Source organism: Bactrocera oleae, chromosome 5, assembly GCF_042242935.1.
Source record: "Bactrocera oleae isolate idBacOlea1 chromosome 5, idBacOlea1, whole genome shotgun sequence".
NCBI lineage: Eukaryota > Metazoa > Arthropoda > Insecta > Diptera > Tephritidae > Bactrocera > Bactrocera oleae.
In genome coordinates this window covers 68,961,687-68,989,514 of record NC_091539.1, presented here as the reverse complement: position 1 = coordinate 68,989,514, position 27,828 = coordinate 68,961,687, and the positions used below count along the sequence as shown (strand labels likewise).

Here is a 27,828-nt window from a genome sequence, read left to right as displayed (position 1 = left end):
TGTATGTGTGCATATGTTTCAGTTTTGAATTATCACCTCTTTCTTGCGTCACGAAAACAACGATTTATGTAAATAAATTCAAAAGCGCGAATTATGTGCAAATATCGGTATATGCATACATATGTATATGTATGTGAGCTTTATATGAAAATAGCTAATATCAATATGTTTATCGGTCTATAATAAAGCAAATATAAATTAATTAAATACGGGTGTAATTTGAAAACGTAAACTAAGGAAAGGAGGTAGAAATATATAAATCTAAAAAATGTGAAGCAGTAGTGCTCCATGTGTAGCAACAGGAAATATTTAGAATTCTGAATAATAAAGGCAGTTTTGAAGGTGAAGTTATTGTGATTAACAAATGGCACATAATTAACCAGATATATGTATGCTTATATGCTTAATATACACAATAATATAAAAATCTAGAAATACACGTATATTTTTAAATATACTTGAAAACATAACCTCCTAGCCTTTAAATCTACTTTGTTATTAAAATTATCGTAATGACATAGAAACCCGTGAGTTTTCATACGCTTAAAGAAAACATACTTTTTTACAGTTTTGACATTGAAAAATGTTCTTTACTTTATTCTTAAACATTTTGGAAAAAACCAAACTACTACAGAAATGCTACTCTAGATAAAGCTAAAGTAAAAATTTCAACAATAAAGTGGATCCGATAAATAATTTCGGAGATTTGAGTGTATTTGTATGATTTGTTTGATTTGGTGTAATCCGCTTTTTTTGGCGTTTTTCTCGAAACGCTGTTTTAAGAGCCGGTTAGGAAAAGTTCTTCGAAACGGCTGTACCCGATTTAAAATTTTCACACGATCTTCTTAGATATTTTTGTCAGCTAATAATCGAAGAAATCAGATTTTTGATAATATTTTTGGTTTTTTCAGCTAAAAATCGAATTTTTGAAAAGTCGCCATTTTACATTTAGAAAACAAAATTTGGACTATTTCTTCGATCATACCGGCAATGATATTCTATTGTATTTATTGTAAAAATAATATGGTTTTTTGATTTTTGGATTTTTCGGGTGTTCTACTGGAGATCGGTTACGGGATCAAGGGTATTGAAATTTTTCAAAATGAAGCGCTGATTACTAAAGTACTTTAAATTCTGTAAATGTACATTATTTTTTTTTTTTAAATAAAATGCCTCTAAAAAAAACGGATTTTAGATGCATGTGGATATAACGGTTTAAAGAAGCTATTCTGAATCGGTTACAAATTAAAACAAATACAATTTATTATTTAGGTGACAACTCTTTCAGAAATAGCCATACTTCTTAGCAACGCTATTTTAGCTAAACACATACATATATTTAAATTATTTTTTCAATGACCTTTTTTTGTTTTATCAAATAATTTTTATTTATGTCAAATAGTTAAAATGCATTTATTAATCTTTTTACCTATCCTATAACTTTAATATTTGCATTTTATTATTTTTTACATAAATTTTTTTTATTATTTCTGTCCATTGTTTTGATCACCATATTATTATTAATTTTTATTAACATTTGTAGAAGTCTGGCCATCAATGGCGCGGCCAAATCAAGTTTAAGCGCTTATTAGGTTACACACATATAAGGAGGCGCGTTCATAAATATTTGTGTGTGTGTGTAATCGCCGTTAACCAAACATTGCAGTACAACATTTTTCGTTTTTCAATTTCTATCTATTTTGTAGATTGCATTTTTTCAAAACGTCTTTTCTCATTGTTTGCCGCCCGTAAGTGGTGTCTGCCGGTTGGCGCACAAGTTGCTACACTTGGCTGCGTTAATAATTCCCACTTGCAGACGTTTATTCGTGAATTGCCGACTACTTTTTTGTATTTAGAAAAAAATAAAAATAAAAATAAAAAAAATCAACTAAACAAAAAAAATTAAGCAAATGTGTCACAAAAGAGATGGCAACAAAATAAAAATTGAAATTGAAAAATATGGTAAAAGCCAAAGCAGAAAATGCTATTTGACATTTAGACAATAACAATGAATTGACTGTGGCTGCGGTTTGCTGCCGCCTATTTGGTTTTGGCCAAGCTATAATTTGTTTTTTTTAGCTGTACGAGTATATTACAGTTGTGGCGCTTCAAATCTGTATACACTTACATCCATCTTCTAAATATAGAGACTCATAGCTAGAGATATATGTATGCAAGTAATTTGTAAATGTGTGCGCTTATGTAAATATGTATGTAAGCAATTTTATGCCGAAGAGTGATTTTATCTTTATTTTGCCTGAAGTAGTTGAAAAGTTGTGTTTTTTTTCACTTTTTCTTTATGTATTTTATTGACTTCACTTGTCGCCTTTCCATTTACCATATTTATTCGTTAGTGAGTTTGCGCAAACGTCTCAGCATTTTGTGTGCAGATTTATGTGTGAATTATTTGATTTTCATACATTCGTAAATTCGCTCACGCTGCATACATACGTACATACATATGGACGCATTTGAATTTCGATTTTGCAACTGTCTATATGTTTGTTGTTAAGTCGCAAATTGTGTTATTGATTTAAATATTTATTTTGACACTAAAATTGACTCATTGCTCTTTTTAATTTTTAAGCAAATATTTTACGTTTGTAGGAAATTTAACTTGGGTTGTACCGAAGCTATATAACCTTCACAAATGAAAACATTTTCAATACACGAACATGTTCTTGATCGTTCAGTTTGTATGGAAGCTATATGCTATAGTGATCCAATATCGGTCATTCCGACAAATAAGCAGCATCTTGGGGAAAAGAGAACGTGTGCAAAATTTCAGATGGATATTTCAAAAACTGATTAAATCGCTTGCTTAGTTGCAGACAGACAGCTCGTCACGCTGATCATTTATATATATACTTTAGAGTGTCTATAGGGATGATTCCTTCTGGCTTCTGTTCAGCGTATAAAAACAAAAATTTAGTGTAAGTGAGTCATATGACAACACATCACATCACTTGATAACATATCACATCATATGACAACACTGACCATCGCTTGGACCCAGCTACCGTTTCTTATATAGGGTCAGGGCTGAGAACTGCCGCCAAAACAATAATAACATGTCATATGATAAAATGTCACATCATAAGATAGCATATCACTGCAGAACCCCGCTACCAAAGTTTCTTATATAGCACTAGGACTGAGGACGGTCGCCAACAAAACCATCTAATATGATAAAACATCATATCTCCCAAATAAATTTGGTGAATGCTGCCGAGTTGACGTGCCTCGGCGTGTTAAAAAACTAGATATTCGGTTTCAGATAACGGATTGTATATTGTCTAAAACAAACCTTAACAAAAGGCTTTCTGTTCGGGTCAAAAATTCAATTCGACTAACAGTTCATTATTTAAGTAAAAAATCGAATTTCCGATTTAAAACCCATTCGCGGCGTTATTTCAAAGCATTTTCAAGAAGTTTCTATTGTTGTAAATAGGCGTCCATGTTATATATACATACTATAAACACATGGTTTATGGTCAATGGCTTTACATATTCAATTAATTATATATCTGATAAATTAAATAAATACTTAGTGGCACATAATGCATCATGCATGTTAACTAAGGCACCAGCTTTACATTAAATTGTTAACCTTACACTTTGCATATACATAACTTGTACATATGTATATATGTAAATGTGTACATATAAAAAATGATTACTTTTATTGACCGTACAATAGACTTAATTGCATTTATTGTTCTACGGCGATTACCTTTTTATAGCTGCTTAGCGAATTAAAGTGATTAATGTAAAATTTTGTTGCAAATATGTGTTGTTGTTGCGCTTTTAATATGTCAAAATCAAACAAATGCCAACCTTTTCAATTACAATAACAATTGTTATATGAAAAAACGCCGTTTTACAACCGATAATTTCCACTTATTTACAGTTATTAAATTAAATTTTGCTGATCACTGCCGCTATAGTTATTGTTGTTTTATTATTATTACGCTTTTCCGAATTTTACTGTGCACTAACGGTAGTGTGTAAAAGTAATTTGCTGCCTATCAGATGGCGATGACTGGTTGACACTTAATGACACTTTGATTTGTTTACTATAACCGTTTGTCGATTTTTGTTGTTGGCACTACGTTAATAACATTTTCTATTTGTATTCTTTATTTTTAAGCACTTTTTTATATCTTACGACTTGCATTTACAACAGAGTTCTTACTTTTGTCGTTTATCTGTGTGGCATTTGAACTTTTATTGTGAGGACGCGCGTGAAATGTCACGTTTGTAAAAGAAAAACAAACCGAAAACACTCGCACATACCGCGCAGTGACAGGCTTGAGTCTGCGCGCACAAAAGATTTAAGGCACAAACTCGTATTGAAGTGAGCGAGTTGTTGTCACTGTTGTTGTAGCACTTCAAAAATGCCTGCCTCAATTGATCGCAAAATTTATTGATTTTTGGAAACTGCCAAGAATTTCCAAACACAAAATGCATGCAAATGTTATTCCGCGCACACACACACACTTACATATGTAGACATGAACGAGGTGTGCAAATTAATGCAATTGAATTTGTGCCAGTTTAATTAAATCGTACTCGCTTGCTTTGTATTTGATTATTTATTTGCTTTTTTGAACAATTTACATGGCAATTTTTTGTTAATGTTGTAAAACACAAGCTCAGCACAAATAGCAAAAACAACATACGTAAATATCATGGCATTCGAAGAGGCGAGTAAGCGTAAATTATCATACCAATCAACTAACTAACTGAACTGGCTACCACAACGGGTGTTAGGATTTTGTTGCTTTAATAATTTTTGTTTTTTGCTTGTTCGGTTTTATTGAGTTATATATACGTGCTCGTGTTGGCGGCGCGAGCTGTTCGCGTTGCGAAGCCGAGAATTTGAAAAATGTGCGCGCGGCAAAGTCTGGAATGAAACTGAAACTGAAAGCAAGAGTTCAGCGCACAGCAGCTGTGAGTGCGCGAGCGAACGCCACCAACGGCGTGCAGTGCGCGCAGCTGGGCTGGCAAGCGCTGCTTTTCATGCTGCTCATGAAAAGCTTGCGTGGCTGGCCGGTGGCTGCCAGCTGGTTTTTCGACTGAGCGCCTAACTGGCTGAGCGACCATGCCGCGCGCTTTGACTGTTGTTGTTGTTGCTGCTGCTGCAGTGGCGCTGTGCCGAAAAGCCTGTGAAGTGTATGCGTTTTCGCGCGGAGCGTGTTTTTGGCGAGCGCCAAAGCGTTAGCACGCCGAGCAAGTGAGCGTAACACACTCACAGCTCACGGCTGCATGACAGCTGCCACTGACTGTGGCAACACAGAGCACGCCACGCCGCGCTGCTAAATATTTGTGTTATTATTATGGTTTTTTACGACTATTTCTTGTTTTTGTGTGTGTTTCTTTTGTGCTTGCTTGCATTTTTTCGCTGGTTTCGCGCATAACTTAAATGTCTGACTAGCTGGTTCGCAGTCGCATTGGCAGCTACATGTATTTATTGGTGGCAGAAACTGCACCCAGTGCAATAGCAACATACGCAGCAGTGGCAAAGACAAAAAACAACAACAACGACAACGATAACTACGTGGACATCATAACTCCTTGTAGAAATGCAAGCTACAGGTAAATAGTATTTCGTTGCTAAACAAGTGCATTTGTGTGTGTGTGGTATTGTATTGACAGTGACTTGTTGCCGCGTTGATTGATTCGATTTCGTGGCGAAGACAAAAAGTGCACAAAAATTGTAAAACGAATCATCTGCGCTGCTGCTATCACCTGTTATTGAGGCAGCTGATTATTTGCGCAGACAATTTTAAACCTTTCTCTTCTTCTTCTTTTTTGGCTAGCGCAAAGCGATTAAATTAATAGTGAGAAAGTGGTATGGCGCACGTGCGCCTTCACGATCAAATACATCAATCGTTGGGTGGTCTGGTGTGTATGAGTGAGTTGGTTTTCATGACCGCAGAAAAATTACAACCTTAAATAAATGACTACATCAATTTTTTTTAAAGTGAAACTTATTTAGACTGCAACGTAATTGTGTTACGCAACAAAATTCAGTCACATCAGCATAGGAAATACGTTTAAAAATATTGTTATTTGAGCGGAGTTATTTACACTGCAACAAAATTTTGTTACGCAACAAATTTCCGTTACATCGTCATAAGCCGCAGTAGGCTAAACGGGATTTGTTAGATTTCTGGGTGTACTGGTATAGTTCGGATGGTTTAAATTTAAAGAAAATTTGGAAGGTTGTCACTTGATCTTATCAGTGATAGTTGAAAAATATAGTTTAAAAATTCAAAATATTATTTTTATTTGGAAATTAATATTGAGTACTTTGGAGAGCATTTCGATGCAAGTATCAGTGATATGTGTTCTTTTATGTTCTGATTTCTCTTAAAGTTCGGCTTTTTGTGCGTACCGAGCTGGGCTTTAATTCCTCGGTATTCAGTATCTATGGAATACATACAGTTCCGGTACTGTTGAGGATTTGCCAATCCGCGTTTGTATATTTTCGGTGCGATTACTGCACAACACTAAAGAACATTCTTGTTTTCTTAACCATCATTAATATTAAAGAAAAAGAAAATTCACAAGCACGGGCATATTAATAGCATCGAACTCACAGTTTCTGCCTCTAAAATACTGTCTGGTGTAATAATTTATTAACTTCTATATTTAGAGTTCTTATTTTGATACAAAAGCGATCCCAATTAAAGGTATAAACAAATGAGTTGAAAAAGAAATTCACAAAGGCAATGAAAGCGTAAACAGGATTTTGAAAACAACATACTAAATTTACAATATTTGTTTAATATTAATTACAAATGTATGAAATGTAAGCAGAAGAGATAAAATCAATAAATGTAAAAATGGAAATATTCCAAATATACATTTTATTTCGTGAATACTTGCTTTATCCATATAAAATATATACAATACAATTTTCAGAATGCGTTAATATAATTCGATACTTAAACTAATGATTTTTTTTTAATATTTCTATGTGCATTAACGATTTCTCATATATCTTTCATTTGCTGTCAATATTGAAATTTAAATTTTAATTTGAATTCAATTTTTTGAAACAGTTGCGTTCATATATGTAATACAGTTTTCTTTTCTCAATGTAAATGTTGCCTAATTATATGACAACATTATATAAATGTTCCATTAAACCTTGTAAAAATGTTCCATGTTTGACTTGACCAAAGAACAAAAAAAAAAATGCCAACTAACTCATTTGCAATTTTCAGCATTGAGCTTAACAAAATTTACTGATTCATAATAATTAGTAAAAATACTTGATTAATAAACATAACTATCAAAAGCGATAAATAAACAACCGCTGGGCAACTCCCACCCAGAAAATTATGCATTTTTTTTTCTGGTTAGAAGGCAACATTTTGAGAAAAGAACAAACGAACCTGGAAAAATTGAAAGAGAGAACAGAGCACGCAAATTTGACAGCCAAGGCATAGAGCAGAACAATAAATGCGACATTTTTGTGAGAAAAGAAAACGCTATAAATATTGTATTGAAATCCGAGTATTGAAAAAATATAATTAAATGGAATTTAGATTGGCAAGTATATCGGATTTAAAAAAAACTTTGCAATTTTATTTATTTATTTTTGCAAAGAATATTGTTTTAAAAGTTTATCACTCAAAGTCAGAAAAATAGAAATATCACCTTTATCTGGAAAAATTTATGTTTTTCTTTAAATATATTTTCACTAAACTTGTGCTCAGCATGCTCAAAAACATTATAAAACTTATACGGTATGTATACGGTACTCTGAACAGCACCCGATCTTTAAAAGTATCTGTCAAACCATACTATCCGTTCTTCAAAAGTACACTAAGTATAAAAAAGCAGTAGAAATGTGTTGGCTTATGAATTTAACAACGAGAAATATTTGTCTTTCAAATAAAAAAAAAAATTTACAAGGCGTAAGTAACCGGTTCATCCAGCTGAAAATTCCCTTTAACATGTCAATTTATGGCAAAATCTTCGTAAAAATGTTCAACAAAAAATCGACACGCCACTATAAATCAAGTTTTCTGAATAGAATATACATATGAATGTGCCAGTTTAAATACTTTTGTTATGCAAAAACTGCGCTATAAAGAAGGGCTCTAAAAGCGATGAATAAATAAGCGTGATGAATTATTGCTATAATTAATAGTTTTTTAATTTACGAGTGTGTTTCAAGTACTGTTTTATGCATACCTGTAGACAATTTACACCTTTTGTTCGAGCTTGGTTTGTTGCACTCAAAAGCTTAAACTTGAATTTGTTGATTTTCGAACGCAGTATTTTGCGGTATAATGTTTAAAACGATATATGATTTACGTTAAACTGCAATAAATTGTAATAAATATTAAATATTTGCATTTAATTTTTTAAATTTTTTTTGATTGTAAATTTAATTTGTTTGGCATTTTAATTTTTGTTTTGTTGTGGAATTTAAACACAGTTTGTTTTTGAGTTAAGCTCAACTGGAAAATTTGCTGTAATCACGGCTTAATCAAAAATGGCAAAAAGTAATTTTTAATTTCATTAAATGACTTCTTTAAAGTTCAAGTTTAGCACTCTTTTAGTATATTCTTTTTTATATATATTTTATTTTTGAAGCTAATACTATTTACGATGTTTTTTTTGAACAATTATTAAATAATTTTTTTCTTTACACAAGTTTTTTTGTTAATTTTTTAATATTGTGTTTTTAATTTGTTTTATTAACTTTTGAGTATGTCCTTTACGTTTCAATAATCACACTTTCATTCGATTACTCCACCGTTATTTCGCAATTTTCCACGGCACCTTTCTTAACGCTCACTAATCGGCTACTAAACACCGTGGGCACCTGTCATCAGGCTTTTTGTGCGTCTCACAAGTCAATTTATTTTAATTTCGATTTCATTTAAATGGCACTGTAAATTCGTTAGCAAATAAGCTGGCAACATTTTGTGTACATATTTACTCGCCTATTGCATATTTGCCCTACACATGAGTCCACTTGCTACAAGGTGTTTTTCTTGTGGTTTTTTTCTAAGGAGTGGCTTTTGACATAAAATGCTTGCCATTGAAAGCCCCATTGATAAGAACAGATAGTGCAGATACTAAAAACGAAGGGGGACAAATATACATATTTATTTATGTTGTAATATTTAAAAAAACAATAACAATTTAGTATATACATACTTATATATTTATTATATGCTGACGACATATCCGTTGTGTTTCAGCAATTACAATTTATACTTTAAATGTACTTGTCGTGTATTTTACAAAGCTTAACTGTGTATTCGCTCAAAATGAATCATCTGCTGGCTTAAAACCCGCATCTCTTGTTAAAAAGTATTTACCGCCTTTTTTGTTTTTCTTGTAATAATGTGCATACCACCGATCTCTGTTATATATTCAGAAGTTTTTCTAATATATTTTGCTAATTGAACCAGGTTATTTGATTTCCACTCAGAATTTCTTAAAAGTGTGTACTAAGCTCTTATAAAGGTTTAAAGTTAGTTGTACAAAAATAAATCTTAAGTAAAATCTAGTATGAGTCAAAATATCGATTTGAAAATGTTTTACGAAAATTTGAAGTGGATCCGGCAAATAGTTTCGAAGATATCCGCGTATTTTCAGAAACGACGTTTTTAGAGTCGGTGAGAAATCCTTTGCAATGAAACGGCTGAACCGATCGATTTGAAATTTGTACCCCAGCTTTTTGCATATATTTGTTAAGTAATGATCGAAGAAATAAGATTTTTGATAGTAATTACGAATTTTTAAGCCACTATGATGTGTAAATTTTTTTCACAAACAACTACTTTTTTTTATGAAGTCGCCATTTTGTCAAAAATCAAAATTTTTATTAGTTCTTTAATCATTACCTGTAATATAGTAATTATAAGTTTTGCTGATTTTTGGATTTGAAATAATTTAAAGCTGAAAGTGTACGACATCGCCAGACACCTTTTTTTTGGAGTTCTTCCTGGAGATCGGCTACGAGATCAAGGGAATAAAAAATGAATCACCGAATGTTAAAGTGTATTAAATTCCGAAAATATGCATTATTTTTATTTATTTGTTAAATAAAATGCCTCTTCAAAAAGTTCATAACCTCTCAAATAGCCCTTAAAGATACTGAATAACATTATACTATGTGACTGCTAGGTATACAAGAAGCTAAATCATAACAGTGAAAGAAGGTCCAAATTATGCAAATAAAAATGAAGTTATGTAAAATCAATTAAAATTAAAAATTTTTGGTAGCCTCTTTCGTTTCAATGAAAAAATGTGTTATACGAAACACACTGCTCCCTTGTACTATCAAATTTCTGAAATATCTCTATCTCTTTTAATCAATCTACTTTTAGTTTTGTGTTGTCCTAATAAGAATTCCTATTGCAAGTTAGTATTGTGAAAGACGCCTAAATAGTTTACCTATTATTCACCCTCTTTTATTCATTTTTACTTTACTTACTTTACTTTCAATGTAGGTCGAGTTTGAATTTTCTCTCTAACAGACATACATTTGCGGCATCGGCTTTTAAAAATTGCGTTTTTGAAGTAAAATCTAGTGCACACTTCATCGTCCCGCCATCACCGTTCGACAGTTGAGCGTTTGTTTATAAAGCCCTCACTTATGCAATAAAATTTATTAGATTTGCAGCAGGATTTTGGCATTGACAAAACACATACAAAACTTGGTATACTCCCTTCAATTTTTAAGGTCGAAGCCATTAGCTGCCAAAAAACTCTACTGCTCAAATTCCTACATTTACATTTTTTGGATCTCCAAACAAAAATACAAAAAGAAATAACAATGAATTGTGTGCAATTGAAGACATTTTTTCAATACTGAATTCCTTTTGACTCACTCCATTTGTACATCTCTTTAATGATTTGAACCGCAAAACGAATAAAGCACACTTAGCTAACACCTCCGGGCAGTCGGGACGGCTACCTCGGCGGCTACACGACTGCCTAATGAAATCGTGCAGCTTCTCCACTGATGGCTCTTGCTCTTGTGCTCCTCTTGTAATTGTTTTGGAATTTTTGGAAGCATCATTTGTTTTCGTTTTTGGTTTTTGTTTTGAAATTTTTATCAGATTACTGCGAAATAGATGCGTATAATAAATAGGTTTTCTCTACCGATGATTTGTATTAATATTTATTGTTTTTTTTGCTTTGTTTTGTTGTGGTATTTGATGGGCAAAATAATGGCAGTGAAACCAAATTGAAAGAAAAAATTATAATAAATTTGTAAAAAATGATAAATAAAAAAATTATTATAACAAAACTTAAAAGAAGTGCTACCTAGACCGTCAGTCCGTCATAAATTGTGTTATATTAAGGGTGTACAACCTAGTGAGTGTTTTGTTTTTGTTTTTTATGTGTCCAAACACCATACATATGTGTGTAAAAGTATTCTACAATGTTAAAAGCTTTTTGGCTGCTGTTCGTTTTGCGGTTAACCTTTTTCGGCATATTTATGTCCATTTTGTTTTCGTTTTTTGTTGTTTTTGTATTCATGCTGTTTTTCTTTTTCCTTTTTCGAGGCGTGCTATAGCGCGTGCTGCGCATGCGGTCAACACAAGCCGGTAAGATGCAAGTTTGATTATTTTTTTTAATCTGTTATTGTTGTTGTTATTTTTTGGCTCGATTTTGCGAACAGCTGCAATTTTTCTCCACTTTTTAGCAGTTTTTTTGTAAATCACAAATTTATGATCGAGTTCGTCTGTCTGCATTTCGAATTGGTATATACTGGTTATACCTACATACATATAAATTTAAATGTGTTCGCCTGTTTTATTTTTTTTTAATTTTTGTTTGTTAAGCGTTTGTGGCTACCGTTTATTTCTGTTTGCGGTCGAGCTAAATTATTATGTTTGGCTTAAAAAGGGTATTTACGCGTGATTTAAAAGGAAAGGTTGGATTTTCAGCCAAAAATAAGAGAAGTATGAAATATTTGATGAGTTTGGGTGATATGCACTTGGATATGACATCATAAAGAGCATAGCCAGCAAAGGCATTTATAATTTTTGGGAACAAAAGCAATATGTTTGTAAATTTAGGTTATGATAAAAAATAAAATTTTTGCAGTTTTTTCTTTATTTTTTTATTTTTTATCTACATAAATTTTTTCAAAAATTCCTAATCGCAATTTTTTGCATTTATTTGTTTGGCTTATCCGCGCACAGTCATGGGGAATAACTCGCTTTCATTCATTTCCACCACAAAGTACTCATTGCGTAGAAGGCGTGTCGTGTTTATTTAAACACTTATTTTTCTAGCACAATTCTCAAAAGGTGTTAAACATAAAAAAATAATAATAAAATAATGATATATAGTATATATTTATGCATATATGTATGTGCAAATGCAAATATTGTATTGAACACATCAGCAATGGCAAACAAAACTTAGCAGGTATATCAAATATTATATATAAGTACATACATTGTACATGTAAATATTGGAAATTTTCGATGACTCTATATTTACTTTATGGCTTTTGTAACTGTCAGCGCGACGTTCGCATGTCAATAAATTACTCAATTGTCCACAGAGTAATCTTCTGCTAAAACAATGTTAGTCACTTAATGCCAAAGACTCAACACATATGTACATACATCTGTATATATATGAAAATATTATTTGCTTGCAGTTGTTGTACAATTATTACCAGTTTATGTCTAAATTTTTTACGATTCATCAGCCTTTGGCTACATATTCCGAATTATTCAAAGCAGTTACATTTGACAACCTGAAATGTTTACACAGTGTTTAGCTAAGCGATTTTACGTTGTAAATATACAACCGAAAAGCACAGAAACAGATTACTATTATTTTTGTCACAGCAAACTTTGTTGTTACAGCAGATTTTTGAATTTGCTTGCATTTTTCACTTTGCAACGCAAATTTTAGTATTTTTTGCAGCAGGTGGTGAAGTATTTGGTGAAGTGTTAAAATTCTACTAAACGCTGTCTTACTTTCTTGCATTAAATTTGAATTGAACAAACGAGTTGTTATTTTCATTAGAAAATATGTTGATCAGAGTAAAACAAAGCCAAAGTGGGTGAATATATCTCTATTCCGATTGCCAGAAATAAATCTCTTCTTTTCATAAACTATTTTTAAAGTATTTCACATTTTCAACTTTTAGCCTAAATTTTATCCATAAATGTTCCATCTCTAACTCTATTGAGCTCTTAAGCTGCGATTGGCATAACCGATTATAACTCTGTCTTGGATTTGTATATTTTTTAATTATTCTGCAAGATGGGATGTATTTATTCTGTTTGCTCTATAAACTCGTGTTTAAGTTTGGAGTTTATGTACATATTGTAGTGTTTAAGAGATTTTTTTTTGCGGTTGTGTGATTAACTCGAGTTTAACTTTTGGGTTTATTAACACATTGCAGTGTTTAAAAGAATCTAAAGTATGTACTGTTGCGGGTTGCGTCATAAACTCGTATTAAATTTTTAAGTTTATGAACAATTTTAGTATTTAAGTGTATCTATGCTTAACACGATCTCTTCTACTCTCTGTCACTAGTTTTATTTAGCCCCTGAAACTCCAAATCCATTATTGTGTTTAATTTATAATCAGACGAAAGACTTCATGAAAGAACATAAGAAAATAAACAGGAAAAATTTGTTTCTAAACATCCTCTCTCTCTATGTTTTCTACTTGTCTTGCCTTTGCCGAAAACTAGACCAATCTAATATTGCCTTAGTCATTTGAAGCTGGTTTCCTTGAAACCCTCTTTTAACAAATCTTTTCCCCGTTCCTTGCTTATTTTATATAAACACTGCTTCTTATTACCAAATTTATAGATTTTTTTACCAGAAATTTGAAACATTTGAACGCACTTGAATTGTATGGCATATATTTGAAAAATTAGCGACACCGGACAGTCTGTGACCGCAGACCTTCTGTACGGTTCCTGACACCAATAAAAACGGAACACTTCAGAAGTGACGAAAGTTCATTGTATTGTGCTAATTTATGTAGCGTAATTGTTTATATTCAAATATGCATATGAATGTGTAGCCAAGAGTAGTATGTATATGTATGTGTGTATTTCGAAAACGATCGAAGAAAAAAATTATGTGAAACAGAATAATAATATTATAAATTTGTATCTGTTTATTAAAAATGTACATCGCGTGCGAGCAGTTCCTAATTGGTTGGGTTTTATTAAAATTAACACACAAAAAATGGATATATAAAGAGAATAAAACTCGATGCGTACACTTCCTTCTGACGAAGTAGTATAATAAGGAAAACTAAAGCGCAAAGGGAAAAATAAACAAACGATCAGACAGTATATGGTGAATAAAAATTTATAAGTAAGAACCAAATGTGTGGGGTCAGACAACTCCCCAGTAGGAAATTTTCTGAGTAGCGTAATATTTCTAAAGACATACATATGTATCATTGGTATATTTGAAAAATAATTTAATTCGAATAATTTTGTCATGCCTTCTCTTATTTATAAGAATTCTAAAAAAATTTTAATTTGTATACCGCTTTTTCTGGTCAACAAAATAGATATGACCAGAGGCAAGCGAATAATGTGTTAGAATCTGAGCTCGAAATTAGAGTACACTTTTAGATATTTTTTCATTTATGGTTTCGAAGCCACACAGATTAGCAACAAATATTGAATATTACGACGGTAAAAAGAACAGTTACAAAAAAAAAACTATTCAAAAACAAGAAAAAACGTTAACTTCGATTGCACCAAAGCTCTAATACTCTTCACAAATACAGAGGCTCCTTACTATAACTTGATGATCGTTCGTTTGTTTGGCAGCTATATGCTATAGTGATCCGATCTAAACAATTTCTTCGGGGATTACATTGTTGCCTTAGAAAATAACTCATGCCAAATTTCGTGTAGATATTACGTCAAATAAAAAAGTTTCTCATAAAAGCACTTGATTCCGATTGTTCAATTTGTATGACAGCTATATGCTATGCTCCGATATCGACCGTTTCGACAAAGTAGCAGCTTCTTAGAGAGAAAAGGACCGATGCAAAAGTTTTAGATCGATAGCTTAAAAATTGAGCGACTAGTTCGTGAATATACAGACAGGCTAAATCAACTCAGCACATCATGCTGATTATTTATGAATACTTATATTTTATAGGGTCTCCGACGTTTACTTCTGGGTGATACAAACAAACTTCGTGGCAAAATTAATAAACCCTGTTCAGGGTATAATGAACAAACAACAAACTTAAATAATTTGACCATAGCGCCAAGCCCAGTCTAGTTAAAGAATTCTTCTATTGATATCAAGCCTTTTACTATTTCGAAATTTCCAGCTCTTTTAGATTAAATAAATAAATTTTAATGTTTTAAATGATATTTTCAATCGAAATATCATATTTTAGCAATTAAATTTTAGTGAAGTTATTATTGATAGCGAGAATCGTGTCAAATATGCGCCGTTTCCTAAGAGGTAACTGCTTTTTTCCACATTAACATATTTTTACAGCAGATTTTTAATGTCATTCTAAATTTATTTTTATTATTTTGTTTAATTTAATTTTTTTAGTTTTGCTTTGTGTTTATAAGCTCTTGTTGGCTTTTGATGCAGAGCCGTTTTCATTGCTCTTGCTGCTTCACAATATGCATTCAAATGAGACACAGACACACGCACGTACATACATGACTTTGCTTCTGCTGGGCTTATTTTGGTAAAAACTTTGTTTATGTTTTATGCGCCAGCATATACACACACGCACATGCATGTCAACTCGTAAATTATGGTTTTTTGTTGTAGTTTTTGGAACGCATTTCTTTTTGGCCTGCAAAACACGTTTCAAGATCGAGGTAACTTCAACGAAACTAAAAATTTTACAAACACTTGCGGAAAAGTAAACAAAAGCCCCTGCAAAAATACACACACATATATGGTACATACAAACAAAAATACATATGTTACATTAAGGCCCAAGCTGCTACAGCTGCAGCACGTTTATGGCCAAAACAATATGGCAAGTGTCATTTTTTCAATGCTGCCGTTGCTGTTGTTGCTGTTGCTATTGCTTATACAGCATTTTTCTGCCATTGCACATTTGGAGCTGGTGTCTTTTACTCACTTTTATTTATGTTTACGCGGATCTAGGTATTCTGATGATTTGCATAAACAGACACACATACATACACACATTTTCTTGACTTTCTTGGCGCGGCGAGCTTGAGTGCCCCAAATGGTTTCATTAGCTAAGCTGCAGTTCACTGGAATTCTCGTTATCTGCAATATTGTTGAAGCTTTTTTTCTTATTATACAGATCGGATTCTTATTTATGAGTAGATGTGTACATAACCATATATGCTGCTAATACTTTGGCTCCATTATGTCTTTTAGCTACTGGAATTTAAAAGGCTTTTTTTTAATATATTTTATAAAAATCTCTATCTTGATTTTTATTTCCCTTTTAATTGTATGCGTTTGGTTGTATTATTAGAGATCATACCTTACTTTGTGTATCAATTGATCAATATTATTTTGCTTTGTACGATTTGTGGTTTTTGTTTTTATTTAGTGCTAAAACTTGCGAAGCGTCCAAATCTCCTTTAAATGCTTGATTCCTTCCAGGTTTGCACACACCTAATTCGCATTCTTATATTCAATATATTTTTTCACAACTTTCCAATTCACATAAGGGGCTGAAAAAAACGCAAATCAATGCTTGAAAAGCAGCTTTTTAAGGGTCGGGTCAACAAAACCGGAATTGTCGATCGTCACCGTTTCTCAAAATTACTTGTGGAATACTTTCTTCCGTTACAACGATTAGATTTTCATTACTTGACTAGGTCTCCAAACTCTACAGTGTCTCGCACAATTTTTACACCCTGAACAGGATATATTAAGATTGCCACAAAGTTAGTAACACCCAGAAGGAAACGTCGGAGACCCTATAAAATAAATATATAAATGATCGACCGCCTGATAAATGATAAATTTTTTGTTAAAAATTTCGCTTTTAATACTCTTCAAAGGTACTTGAGCAGTTATATGTCTTTATTAAATTCTACAACCTCTCTGAAATATTGTCCTAAATTCTCAAGTTGATACCAGTAATAGTTTTGGAGATACAGCTTTGAAAAGTTGCGTGCTCGAGGTCAGGTAACTTTGTGTTTTCAAAGTCGTTTGTCAAGATTTCTCACGAACTACTCAACTGATCTTTATGAAATTTTACTCCGGTCTTTAACATATATATTACAAGGTCTTGCTGTGGAGGATTTTTTTTGGTTCAATTACAACTATTTTAAAATCAAACAAGTAAGAAAGAGCTAAGTTCGGGTGTAACCGAACATTTTAAACTCTTGCAACTTGCAAATATCAAAGTAAGGAAAATACATTCAGATATAGCAAAACTTTATGTTAAACTAGAAAAATGTTAATTTCAGCTGCACCGAAGCACTTATACCCTTCACGGGATGTCTTTTTGTTTACATTTAACCAATTCTCTAATCTTTGTTTACATTTGGGATTCTTTTGTTTACATTTTATGGGGTCGTTGCCCCTTTGTTTACATTATGAGGTCAATAACCTTACTGTTTACGTTTTTCCAAGGTCAATTGATATTTGGTTGATATTTTATAAGGTCAATGAGCCTTTTGTTTAAATTTAGCCAAGTCCACAATCTATTTTCGATTTAGCGAAGTCCAGAACCATTTTTCCATTTAGCGAAGTCAACAACCTTTGTTTACATTTAGGGGCAGTGATCCTTTTGTTTACATTTTATGGGGTCGATGACCCTTTTGTTTACATTATGAGGTCAATGACCTTATTGTTTACATTTTGCCAAGGTCAATGAACCCTTTGTTTACATTTTATGAGGACAATGAACCTTTTTTTACATTTAGCTAAGTCCACAACCTATTTTCGATTTAGCCAAGTCCACAACCTATTTTTTCATTTAGCGAAGTCAACAACCTTTGTTTACATTTAGGGCCAGTGACCCTTTTGTTTACATTTTATGAGGTCAATGAACCTTTTGTTTACATTTAGCCAAGTCCACAACCTATTTTCGATTTAGCGAAGTCCAGAACCATTTTTTCCATTTAGCGAAGTCAACAACCTTTGTTTACATTTAGGGCCAGTGACCCTTTTGTTTACATTTTATGGGGTCAATGACCCTTTTGTTTACATTATGAGGTCAATGACCCTATTGTTTACATTTTATGAGGTCAGTGAACCTTTTGTTTACATTTAGCCAAGTCCACAACCCATTTTCGATTTAGCGAAGTCTACAACCCTTTTTTTTCATTTAGCGAAGTCAACAACCTTTGTTTACATTTAGGGCCAGTGACCCTTTTGTTTACATTTTATGGGGTCGATGACCCTTTTGTTTACATTATGAGGTCAATGACCTTATTGTTTACATTTTGCCAAGGTCAATGAACCCTTTGTTTACATTTTATGAGGTCAACAACCTTTGTTTACATTAAGGGCCAGTGACCCTTTTGTTTACATTTTATGGGGTCGATGACCCTTTTGTTTACATTATGAGGTCAATGACCTTATTGTTTACATTTTGCCAAGGTCAATGAACCCTTTGTTTACATTTTATGAGGTCAGTGAACCTTTTGTTTACATTTAGCCAAGTCCACAACCCATTTTCGATTTAGCGAAGTCCACAACCCTTTTTTTTCATTTAGCGAAGTCAACAACCTTTGTTTACATTTAGGGCCAGTGACCCTTTTGTTTACATTTTATGGGGTCGATGACCCTTTTGTTTACATTATGAGGTCAATGACCTTATTGTTTACATTTTGCCAAGGTCAATGAACCCTTTGTTTACATTTTATGAGGTCAATGAACTTTTTGTTTACATTTAGCCAAGTCCACAACCTATTTTCGATTTAGCGAAGTCCAGAACCATTTTTTCATTTAGCGAAGTCAACAACCTTTGTTTACATTAAGGGCCAGTGACCCTTTTGTTTACATTTTATGGGGTCGATGACCCTTTTGTTTACATTATGAGATCAATGACCTTATTGTTTACATTTTGCCAAGGTCAATGAACCCTTTGTTTACATTTTATGAGGTCAATAAACCTTTTGTTTACATTTAGCCAAGTCCACAACCTATTTTCGATTTAGCGAAGTCCAGAACCATTTTTTCCATTTAGCGAAGTCAACAACCTTTGATTACATTTAGGGCCAGTGACTCTTTTGTTTACATTTTATGGGGTCGATGACCCTTTTGTTTACATTATGAGGTCAATGACCCTATTGTTTACATTTTGCCAAGGTCAATGACCCCTTTGTTTACATTTTATGAGGTCAGTGAACCTTTTGTTTACATTTAGCCAAGTCCACAACCCATTTTCGATTTAGCGAAGTCCACAACCATTTTTTTCATTTAGCGAAGTCAACAACCTTTGTTTACATTTAGGGCCAGTGACCCTTTTGTTTACATTTTATGGGGTCGATGACCCTTTTGTTTACATTATGAGGTCAATGACCTTATTGTTTACATTTTGCCAAGGTCAATGAACCCTTTGTTTACATTTTATGAGGTCAATGAACTTTTTGTTTACATTTAGCCAAGTCCACAACCTATTTTCGATTTAGCGAAGTCCAGAACCATTTTTTCATTTAGCGAAGTCAACAACCTTTGTTTACATTTAGGGTCGGTGACCCTTTTGTTTACATTTTATGGAGTCGATGACCCTTTTGTTTACATTATGAGGTCAATAACCTTATGTTTACATTTTGCCAAGGTCAATGAACCCTTTGTTTACATTTTATGGGGTCAATGAACCTTTTGTTTACATTTAGCCAAGTCCACAACCTATTTTCGATTTAGCGAAGTCCAGAACCATTTTTTTCATTTAGCGAAGTCAACAACCTTTGTTTACATTTAGGGTCGGTGACCCTTTTGTTTACATTTTATGGGGTCGATGATTCTTTTGTTTACATTATGAGGTCAATGACCTTATGTTTACATTTTGCCAAGGTCAATGAACCCTTTGTTTACATTTTATGGGGTCAATGAACCTTTTGTTTACATTTAGCCAAGTCCACAACCCATTTTCGATTTAGCGAAGTCCACAACCATTTTTTTTTTTCATTTAGCGAAGTCAATACCTTTGTTTACATTTAGGGTCGGTGACCCTTTTGTTTACATTATGAGGTCAATGACCTTATTGTTTACATTTTGCCAAGATCAATGAACCCTTTGTTTACATTTTATGAGGTCAATGAACCTTTTGTTTACATTTAGCCAAGTCCACAACCTATTTTAGATTTATCGAAGTCAACAACCTTTGTTAACAATTGCCTTTTGTTTACATTTTATGGAGTCAATGACACCTTTGTAAATTGGTCAAATCGGACTCTGTAGCAGATAGTTGTTAGTTTGGCAGCTATATGCTATAGTGGTCCACTCTGAATTATTTCTTCAGAGATTGCAGCAAAATCAAAATCGAGAATGGATTGCAGTTATGACGATTATTGGCGTTGTGTGGGCATGGCAGTGGTGGAGTTACGCCCATTTAAAAAATGAACTTATGGTGCCAAAAAACAATCGGATTTCAGCACGTCTCATCATCCTGATCCTTTATATATATATATATATAACTCTACATCTAACTTGATTAGTATTAGCTGATAGAAACAACCGTTAGAGGAATAAAAATATTATACTCTGTAGCAGCATGTTGCACGAGTATAAAAACGTCGAGAAATTTTCACCAAAATTTGCATGCTTTTGTAAAAACGACTATCAAAAATACCTAATTTACTTTTAACGATCCTGTCAGAAATTCTGCTGGCAACAAATTCTTTATCAAATATGTATCTTCGGAATAATAAAAAGTTTGAATAAAATATTTAATTTTATATATAAAAAAAAATTATTGAAAATAGGGCGTTTTTTGCACGACGGAACCCATGTAACCCCTTAAATATATTATCACAACAATTGGACTAGACATATTTTTGTCCTTTTCAAATGGTATAGAACTGATGCACATGTGACCAGTAACTAATAATTGACGACCCTTATGTGAAAATCCCATTTGCTTGTCCACACAAGACTGACAAGACTGACTTTTTGGGTGCATACTAGTAATGAATTAGTTTGCATCTTATTCATTTCACTTAGGGTAACATTTGTTGCCATGACTTGCCAGCTTTTAGAGTAACCACTCTAATTGCTTGCTTAACAAATTCAATAAACAGTGGTGCTCAGTATTTGCATTTGAGCGACCAATAAACAAAGATGTTTCCTTTACAAAGTCAATTAATTATACTCGCAATATGCAAGAGCTGCTTCTGCTGCGGTTCGAAATATTTTATTACAATTCATAAACTATTATTAAATAAATTATTACTTTAATGCAAATCACCTTACTAATTTACATAAAGTTATCTCTCTCGGCTATATTTATATTTATAATTACCGTTTTTAATTTATTTTAAAAACAACTAACGGTTAAACCGCAAGCTGATGCAGCTTGCATAAGCTCTAGCACGAGCGACAACACAACAAGCTGACATGCAGTGCGATTGTTGCTGTTGTTGTACGCGCGTAATGATGCCCAGCTTTGGTTGATTAACTGCAGTCGCTGCTCCGAAGCGTTTGCCAGCGCTGCAGGTGCCCAAGTGTCTGCATACTCAAATAGATCCGCCATAAAGCGGTAGAAAATTGACGATGTAATTATATACTCGCGATAATTTTTAATTAATATGTGCATTTTTATTAATTTCTCCTCTCAATGGATCATTATTGGTTGATGAATCGAAGCAAATGCTGTTAGAAGCTGTGCGGATGTTGTATTGAATTGGTGGCATTGAGCTTCTTGACGCATCTTTGCTCATCGCATATGTAAATGTGCAATATTTTTACAAGCATGACAGTTATCCGTCTTTGTTGTAGCGCTTTTCGGGCTTTGATTTATTGTTGCTAGTAAAAGTTGAATTTGTTCACGCTTAAATTGCAACATGAAGCTGACAGTGTGCGAGTTCGTGTCTTAAGTATTTTGATTCCAGCAATAGCGCTATGTCACTGAGCTTCTTTGAATGAAATGAAGCGCTAGGTGTGCGATGCTGGTGCTTAAATAATGAATAAAGTCTAAAAAATTAATTTGGTTTTAGGTTAGAAATGGTATGAAAATACTATACTCAATTTCAGTCATTAGTGTATACATATGTATGTGAGTATACCATATGTTAAAAAAAATTGCGCGAAATTATTGAATTCGAAATTCGCTACAACCAAGTTTTTTTAAAATTCCTGCTCTTAAGCTTCGCTATATTTCTTCTCTAATATATTAGTTTTCTAACACATTTTTAATTTGAATCGGATTTATTTACTTATTTATTTCTGATTGCAATTTACAAACATATATTTCTAGATAATTAAGTATACCTCTGTGTACTCAAATCCGACTTATACTTATTTGTATTCATATGGTTCATCGGTTTATTTACATTAATAATAAATTTAATGGTGTTTTTGGAACGATGCCGCACGCATAATTCGGCTTGTAGGAACACATACATACACACATATCTACATAAATATATCCCGATATGGGTTGGCGTTGGTTTTCATAATGAGTGAGCGAATGTGATTTGTTGAATGTTTGAAACCTTGCCAAACGCCAGCTGCATATGCAATGAGCCTTCTGTCTATTTAGCATTCAACTTTGTATGCAGCACATAGTGTCTAATGCTTAAATCTGCTATTAGATCTGTGCCGCATTACCGGCTTTTTGTAGGCTAAGCGCGTAGTGCGCGTAAATTGTTGAATGACCTCATGCACTTGAAAACTTTACAAGATTGTTGAAATTTTGCACGATTTGAGAAGAGGCTGAATATGAACAAATGTCCATAATAAAAAGCAATTTTGTTTATATTATAAGTGTGGAATTAAAATGAGTAAAAAATGAATTTTTTGCTTATTTGAGTACAAGTTTTTGATATTTTTGTTGTGAAATAATTATGAGATGCGAAAGCATAATTTTATTTAAAATATTTCAGACTTATTTTATGTATTATTTTGCTCACACACACTTATTGGAACTTTAAAATAACTCACATAAACCGTTATATGTGATGCGTTCTCCAAAGAATATTGACAACAATTATTTATCATCTATAGACAACTATGCGAAACTGTCATGACTATTTTCAAAGCTTCACAGTTATTTCAAAAACAATTTTTGGACTAAATTAAGAGAAGAACAGCTTTTTCATACCTTAAATATCAGTTGAATAAGTTAAAATCGGTACTCTCTAAAGCTCTTCTCCAATTCATTATATTCTTTAGTTTTATTCCTTTTACCCAGTTAGTTTACCATTTCCCTTTACTCTATCTTCCTCTCTCTCTCTTCAACAGAACCGAAACCGCTCGTAACGATTGGCAGTGCAACCGATGTAGATAATGAAAGTTTGGACGAAATCAATTTGAATACAACTATCGAAGAAACACAATCGTCAACAAACCCCTCGTCCATTGCAGGCAATATTGATCCGAACGCAAATCCACTCTGGTCGGATGTAAACAATCCGCCGACGGATTCAATACTTAGTCAAGCAGCCTCATCATTCTCGGCGCTACCATCGGTGGCATCAAGCGTCCTTTCCACATTTTCTAAACGCATTTCTGAGTATTCAGCCTCCAATAGCCGCGAGCGTACACCCACAAGTGATAACGGCAATTTAGCACCACAATTAGACATACAACCCGCGTATCTGCAGCAACAGTTCCAAACGCAACCGCAACAAGAGCAACAGCAACAGTATCCATATTATAATATCGCGGCACCGCTTGCACCACCGCCCGTAGGCGCTGATCCAGCGAGCGTTGCTGCCACACCATACACAAGTGCCGTAAGTAGCGCAGCACCGCCACCGGCAGCACCGAAATTTTATACGCCCATAGAGGTGCCAACTTTGCCCACAGCTGGTGCAGCAAATCTACCACCTCCAGGGGGGCAGAATACCTATCGCTTGGCGGCGAAGAAGAAGTTGTACGCCCCCATACCCGGATTCTCGGAACACTCTAGTGGTGTTGGTGCTCCAGCGCCAGCAATACCTACCTCGAGCACAGCCCCGCCATTACAGGGCATACCACCACTGCCACCACAACCTGCTGTGCCAACCGATCCTCTTGGTAACCCACTACAAGCTTATCCATACGAGCCAAATTACGAACAAACTGAATCACACGCGCTGAAGCAGGAGGAACGCAAAACCGGCGGTCTTTTTTCTAATATTAGCAGTTTGGTGCCAAGTGGCGTGCTTCAGAACATATCTGGTTTAGTACAGTCCGCCACAGGCACTTTTGCGCAAGGCACAAATAAGCTCGAAGAGTCTATACAACAGCCGCACTACGGTAATTCGGGCGCGTACCAGCAATCACTTGTAGAACCTGCAAACGTTGATGCAGCTCAATATTTTGGTGTTAGTGTAGTTGCACCTCCCGCACCACAATTTTACCCCCCACCTGTAGAGGGTAATCAGCTTGCTGCTCCATTTTTCGCACCACCCCAGCAGTCGCCACTGTCGTCACAACAACAACAACAGGAAGATAACTCTGCCCAAATTCAAGCACCGGCAGCTCCAACAACTTCCCAACTATTTGCGCCACCTGCGGTCGCATCAGTCCAGGCTGTGCCACCACCTCCACCTACTGCGGGATTTATATCTGGTCCACCCAAAAGTGCCACGCCGGATTATAGCAAACAACGTCCATCCGCATCGACAACCACACACACATTCTTCGATCCTACAAAACAACCGTCCACACCAGCCTCCTTCTTTGGTGTACCACAGCAACCAACCGTTAACCCAACGCCAGTAGCTTCAACCGATAATTCGAATTTATTATCTCGTCCAGCACCGCCCGCAAATATTGCTGCCCCTCCATCGGCAGCATCAGTCCCCTCAGTAGCGGTTCCCACATTTGATTCAACACAAGAAGTATCAACGCAATTTCAACCACCATCATTGTTTGAGCCACCGTCGCAACTAAATTTAACCCCGACACCAGCGCAATTGTTCCAGCCACCAACTTCAACTGGTATACCATTATTCCAACAAGGAACTGTTGGACTAAATATTCCCACACAGGTACCAACACTTTCAACAGCGGTAAATTTTACTCCACCACAATCCGTCGGCACACTTCCTCCGCCCGCAGCTTCACCATCTGTTTCCAACAACCAAACTCCTCTTCCTCCAACAGCTGGTGGTACAACTTCATTTCGTTTGCAGAAGGGTACGCGACTTTACAAGAGTCCTTTGACTTCCGCTGAGACTGCACCAGTTCAAATACCGACTGACATAGCTCAGCCCCTTGCTCCTCCAACAAACTTTTACAATCCATTTGGATCTACTGCGCCAGTTGGTGCACCCAACCCTGTCGCTCCACCACCAGTCCCATCTGTAGTACCCAGTTATTTCATCGCTCAACCTGCAGAGTCTATTGTCGGGCTCTTTGCCGTTGATAAAGCAGAACCCATCCCTAATAAAGACGTTATAATTCCGGAATCCCAACCGTTTTGCGCTAATGTTAATGCGAATCAAGTTAAAGCTGAAGAGCCGCAATCGTTCCCTGCACCTACCAGTGTAGTGGACAAAATCCCAGAAAGCAGTATTGCTCAGTCTTTAACAGCGGATGATTTGGGAGCAATAATTCAACAACAAACTATTGAACCGGAGATATTGGCAAGCAACGATTTAGAGACTGAAGACCATTTTGCCCCACTTGAGCCACCGTCTCTAACTAAGAAACAAGGTGAATCGCTGCACGAAACTATAGATCATCTCTCTTTAAGTGATCCGCCACAGGAGAAAAATAAGGAACAAGACTTTCAACTTCCTCAGAGTGTGCCAGCATCAATTGAAAAAGGAACTTCTGAAAGTGCAGAAGAGTCCTCATTATTCAACCAGCAGACTTTTCATTCCGACTACCCACATACTGTGGAACCTAATTTATCTGAGCCCCAAAAGTCGCAAATTCAACAAGAAACTCAATTTAAAACTAGCGCAGCCATTGAAGAGCTACCGACAGCTGTAAATAAACCAGAAAACTCAGTTCAGAAATCTTTCCTCGAATCACAGGATCAACAATTTGAGCTGACCCCAGTTAAAGAAACCGAACTTCAAACTGCGAGTTTACCTTTCCAAGAACCTCATCTTACCAAACAGCAAATCTCACTACCCCCACCAACGTCCACTCAACCTCAAGCAGTAAATCCGCTTCTGCCACCAAATCTGCCGGACGTCACTCGGCCGCCAACACAAAATCAAAACTCCAATCCATTTCGTAAAAACGTTGGAGCTTCGCCATTTGCGTCGATTGCTCAGCCACACAACGAAACCCAACCGAAATTAGCGAACTTCTTTGCCGATGCGCTAGGCGTTGCCGGATCTGGCACAGCAGAATTCAATATATTTACGCCGTCACAACAGCCGCCGTTGGTCGGCACCGCAGAGTCACAACCGTCTTTCATTCCAACTGCAGATCCAGTGCAAACGTCTGTAGCCCCTGCTATAATCCCCGCTTCTGCAGCTTCTGCTGCGGTGCCAAGCACAGCTGGCTTTTTCGGCTTCGTTGAACCGACACAAACGAACTTCTTTCAACCCGTACCAGCGCAACAAACAACCGAATTCCCGTCACTGCCGCCACTTAGCGGTATAGCACCCCCACCACTCGCGTGCGAAGCGTCAAGTGCATCTGAGGCGATTCCACAAACCCCGTTGGGTATTCCCCCACCAATTGGCTTTGATAATATTCTACCACCAAATCCATTCGTATCAACACAATCCGCAAATCAAATACCAACTGCGCCGCCTCTAGCGAGCTCCAACATCGATACAGTTTCTGTCGCAACTACGTCTGTCGCTACAGACGTTCAGGCATCCCCTTTTACTGGTGACAACACTGAAACTCAGCACTCGGAAATTGTAAATTCATTTTCGAATTATTTCTATCAAACAGCAAATTTAACAATTGATAGTAAACAAATACAAGCAGAACAACAACAACAGCAATTACCGCAAATTGCGCAACCAGCTGCAAACGTGCCCCCATTGGCGGATACTAGCTCTTCCTCCGCCAATTTCTTTGACACTTTTGCGCCGCAGCCGCAACCAACGCAGTTACCTACAGCAACTGACGGGAATTTGTTAGCAACCCAACAACACACAATTACCCAATCGAACGAAGATCAACGCTTGCAGAACTTTTTCAACAATCCACCGCAACGTGAAAACAACGCCGGCGTAGGTGATCTCGGCTACGATTTGGTGCATAGTGGTCTGGCCGTGCGCCATTTGGGCTCAGTCACATCCGTTTCGAATTTGGTAGAGCCGCCCTCATCTTCGTGCTCAGAGTTTTCCGAGTTGAATAACAGTAACCCGAGCGCACGCATTTTGCCTGCTGAGCTGCAAATCAGACGTAACCCGGAGAAAAGCATAATTTTTGCAGAGACACAGCAAGAAGTGTTGTCAATAGCTGCTGAAATCAAGCAGGAAGTGCCAGCAGCAGCGGAGTCAACAAAAATCGTCGACACACCACTTGAATCTACAGTCGCAAATTCCGTTAGCGAAGTGCCGTTGGAGAAGCACTACGAAGATTTGCCAGAGGAAATTTTACGTGAGCTGAGAATGGCCAACCTGTTGACGGGAGAAAAGGCTGCAGCTTCGGCACCGCCAGTGGCTGTGGTGAGTATTACTACAGAGGCAATAAATAAGGAAATAGACAATATTAAATATATGACTTGTATGGTATAAAATCTACATACCATCTACATTGAAGACCAATATAACTATTTTATTTAATAATAATAATA

At 35.1% G+C, this 27,828-nt stretch overlaps 2 protein-coding genes across 5 annotated transcripts in view; one reads left to right on the top strand and one right to left on the bottom strand.

Moving 5' to 3' along the window:
* The window catches only part of LOC106615784 (uncharacterized), a 29,723-nt gene extending 20,873 nt beyond the window's left edge, over window positions 1-8,850 (bottom strand). Inside the window, exons 1-2 of one of the 3 annotated variants that reach the window (XM_070109427.1) lie at window positions 8,745-8,850; window positions 8,212-8,340 (exon numbers count right to left, since the gene is read on the bottom strand). The gene's annotated coding sequence lies outside the window, so the exon portion shown is untranslated. Of the gene's footprint in view, window positions 1-3,733; window positions 4,927-8,211; window positions 8,341-8,744 lie in introns of those variants that run through there. The other 2 variants (XM_036365563.2, XM_014232128.3) reach the window with 2 other exon arrangements.
* The window catches only part of LOC106615783 (Phosphatidic Acid Phospholipase A1), a 52,667-nt gene that overhangs the window by 21,333 nt on the left and 3,506 nt on the right, over window positions 1-27,828 (top strand). The window contains exons 1-2 of one of the 2 annotated variants that reach the window (XM_036365560.2): window positions 5,421-5,598; window positions 23,367-27,700. In XM_036365560.2, the coding sequence (XP_036221453.2) occupies window positions 5,586-5,598; window positions 23,367-27,700 (4,347 nt within the window). In that variant the 5' untranslated portion in view covers window positions 5,421-5,585. Of the gene's footprint in view, window positions 1-5,420; window positions 5,599-23,366; window positions 27,701-27,828 lie in introns of those variants that run through there. The other variant, XM_014232127.3, reaches the window with a different exon arrangement.